Source organism: Pteropus alecto, unplaced genomic scaffold (genome assembly GCF_000325575.1).
Source record: "Pteropus alecto unplaced genomic scaffold, ASM32557v1 scaffold17, whole genome shotgun sequence".
Classification (NCBI taxonomy): Eukaryota; Metazoa; Chordata; class Mammalia; order Chiroptera; family Pteropodidae; genus Pteropus; species Pteropus alecto.
Window position 1 is genome coordinate 2104556 of NW_006440645.1, and position 2667 is coordinate 2107222.

Here is a 2667-nt window from a genome sequence, read left to right on the forward strand (position 1 = left end):
CCGTGGTGCACGACCTGGGGCTGCGCGACGGCGTCCAGCGCGTGCTCTTCGGCAACGACCTGACCTTCTGGCTGCACAAGCTCGTCTTCATCGACGCCGTGTCCTTCCTGTCGGGGAAGAGGCTGGCGCTGTCCCTGGACAGGTACATCCTCGTGGACATCGACGACATCTTCGTGGGGAAGGAGGGGACGCGCATGAACGTCAACGATGTTCAGGTAAGGCTCTGCCACCTCCGCTCCCCCGCTTTGTCCCCTCGGGAGGCCCGTGGACCGCGCCGGTCGCCCGGGACACGAGACGTCGCTTAGGTCAGGGCAGCCTCGGCACAGCCCTGACAACCAAGTGGAGATTCTTTCTCTCCGAATCGGGAAAAATGGGAATGGCAGCCAAGGGCCGATTGGTGTGGCGGGAGCCGGAAATGGTTTTCCCTGTGCATTTTAAACTACAGAGTAGAAACCATTTTGTTCGACGACTTTCCAGAAACTGTCTACCTTAGAAAACTATTACTCATCTAAGATTTAGTCCATTTAAATATGAAATCAAAGTGAGTTTGTTTCCATGATGATAAATACGCCAACAAATTTTCAAAAATTAAAGATCACGTAAGTAGCAAGTTCAGATATTTTTGGAATCAAATGCGCAACCCATTTTCTCTTATCATTTTTTCTGAAACTGATAATTAGCGGTACTAAATATGGAGAGCTCTGAACACACAAGCTACTTATTCACACATAAACACGGGATTTAAATTAACTTTAGAATTCATCCGATATTTCTGGTACATATGTGAAGCCTATCATACTGCATTTAAATTGTATTAGATTTCTTGTTATGTAAAACTGCTGTCCTCAAATAGAAAACAATTATTTGAAAATAGTGGGTTATTATTGTGAATAGATTGTGTTGCATAAACAACTGGTTATTTCATATTAGCGAAATTTAAAATGAAAATGATCTACATCTACCTTCGTTTCTCATTCAAAATGCCGTAAGATTCTACTTCTGTTTCACTACATGTGATTCCTTATAAGAGTGAAAGGAGAGACTTTTGATACACAATTTTTATTCCGTGAAGCTTTGACCTTTTGGTAAAATACGAAAAACTAAATTGGATGGGGGGAAAAAGTCTTGAAAACTGCATTCTTTCCTCCAGACACTAAGCATCTGGCAAATGATGGTAATTTTCATCACGTTAGTTAAATGAGTTAAGGGTACCACAAGGACCAGTAAACGTTACCGTAAGGGAGTTTAAAGACCGAAAAGAAGAAAATATTCTTGGCAACATTTTAGACTTTCTTTTATCTCAATAGAAATTAATAAAGAAGTTGTGCTTTAGTTTTCATTAAGTCTTTTGAAATATACTTTTGAATATGTGGTGGAATTAAATAACCAAGCTGGTAGTTTAAATGTTTATTGTATGCTTGAAAATTACAAACGATACATCAGTCTCTTCTCAATTTTTTCATCTCCAAATAGGATAAAATGTTTTTAAGGTTTTATTTCTAAAGTAAAATTCGTTACTTTGGTTTTTACTCAAGTAAAAACTGCCAAAACATATCGTTATGCCATTTAAAAATATGCTAGATAAATCTCTGAGTTTTTTATGCAAACCCTACTATAGCCTCTAAAATTATACAAAAAACAATGCCTTTTGTGTCGTTAAGGTTAAGCCATTTTTAAGGGGTATAAAGAAGCCTTACTGAACACACTAGATAAAAATTTGGCGTGTGTAAAACATTCTATGAATTGTTCACATTTAAATGGGAATATATTTTCTAACCAACCTGAAGACTTAAAAGCAACTGTATTTTGAATTATTTGGGTTTCAAAATTACTTCTAACTTGTTTCTATGATTGTGTCACAAAACACTAATTCATCGTAGTCAGCTGCCCTGAGAATCTAAACATATTCATTCACTCATTCATTCATCGTTTCGTTCATTCATCCCGTAACTGAGTATCAAGCATGTACTACAGGTCATGCATTTCTGACGATGTGTAGATCGCATCGCAAACCTTGGTCTTATCCCTTTAGGAGAGAGGGTAGGGGAGAGGACAGTTACGGAGGCCCAGAAGTGGCAGACGGTGCTCAGGAAGGGACATGGCCGTGTCACATGCCAGGTGCAGAGGCGGGCGGGCATGAGAGAAACGAACATAGACAAGCATGGCTCCCCCTTACTGAGTTCATGGTCCGGGGGGCGGGGGTAGATAGGTGGGTAAATGGCTTGCAGTGTGGTGAGTACAGGAGCGAGGAGTCGCCGTGGCTTTAAGTCCGGCCATGGAAGCACTGCCCTGTGAACTGCGTGCCAGGAACTGTACAGCCCTGTTTAGTAGGACACATTTTGACAGCGAGACTGGAGTGATATAATGATTTGGGAGGCTGCGGGGGTGATATTCAGACAAAAGTAGGCGATTTCTCAGAATCAGAATAAGGGTGGAGAAGGAAGGACTAACTTAAGAACTATTTAGGAGGTAAAAATGAACAGCTTAGTCATGGATCACTGGAGAGGAAAGAGAATATAATCTAAGGTGACGTGAAGATTTTTAGCATAGGTGAATAACAGCTGATTCTCTCAACGGCAACGGAAGAGGATCGTAGTGAAGGTCATTGCAGGTCCCACTGAAAATTTCAGTGTTCCTGAGGTGCGTCTGGGACGTACAGGTACTGAT

The 2667-nt window shown here is 41.2% G+C and overlaps 1 protein-coding gene across 1 annotated transcript in view; it reads left to right on the forward strand.

Moving 5' to 3' along the window:
- The window catches only part of LOC102881915 (bifunctional heparan sulfate N-deacetylase/N-sulfotransferase 3), a 115805-nt gene that overhangs the window by 899 nt on the left and 112239 nt on the right, over positions 1-2667 (forward strand). The window contains exon 3 of the mRNA XM_006917783.1: positions 1-215. Coding sequence (XP_006917845.1) covers positions 1-215 — 215 coding nt within the window. The remainder of the gene's footprint in view (positions 216-2667) is intronic.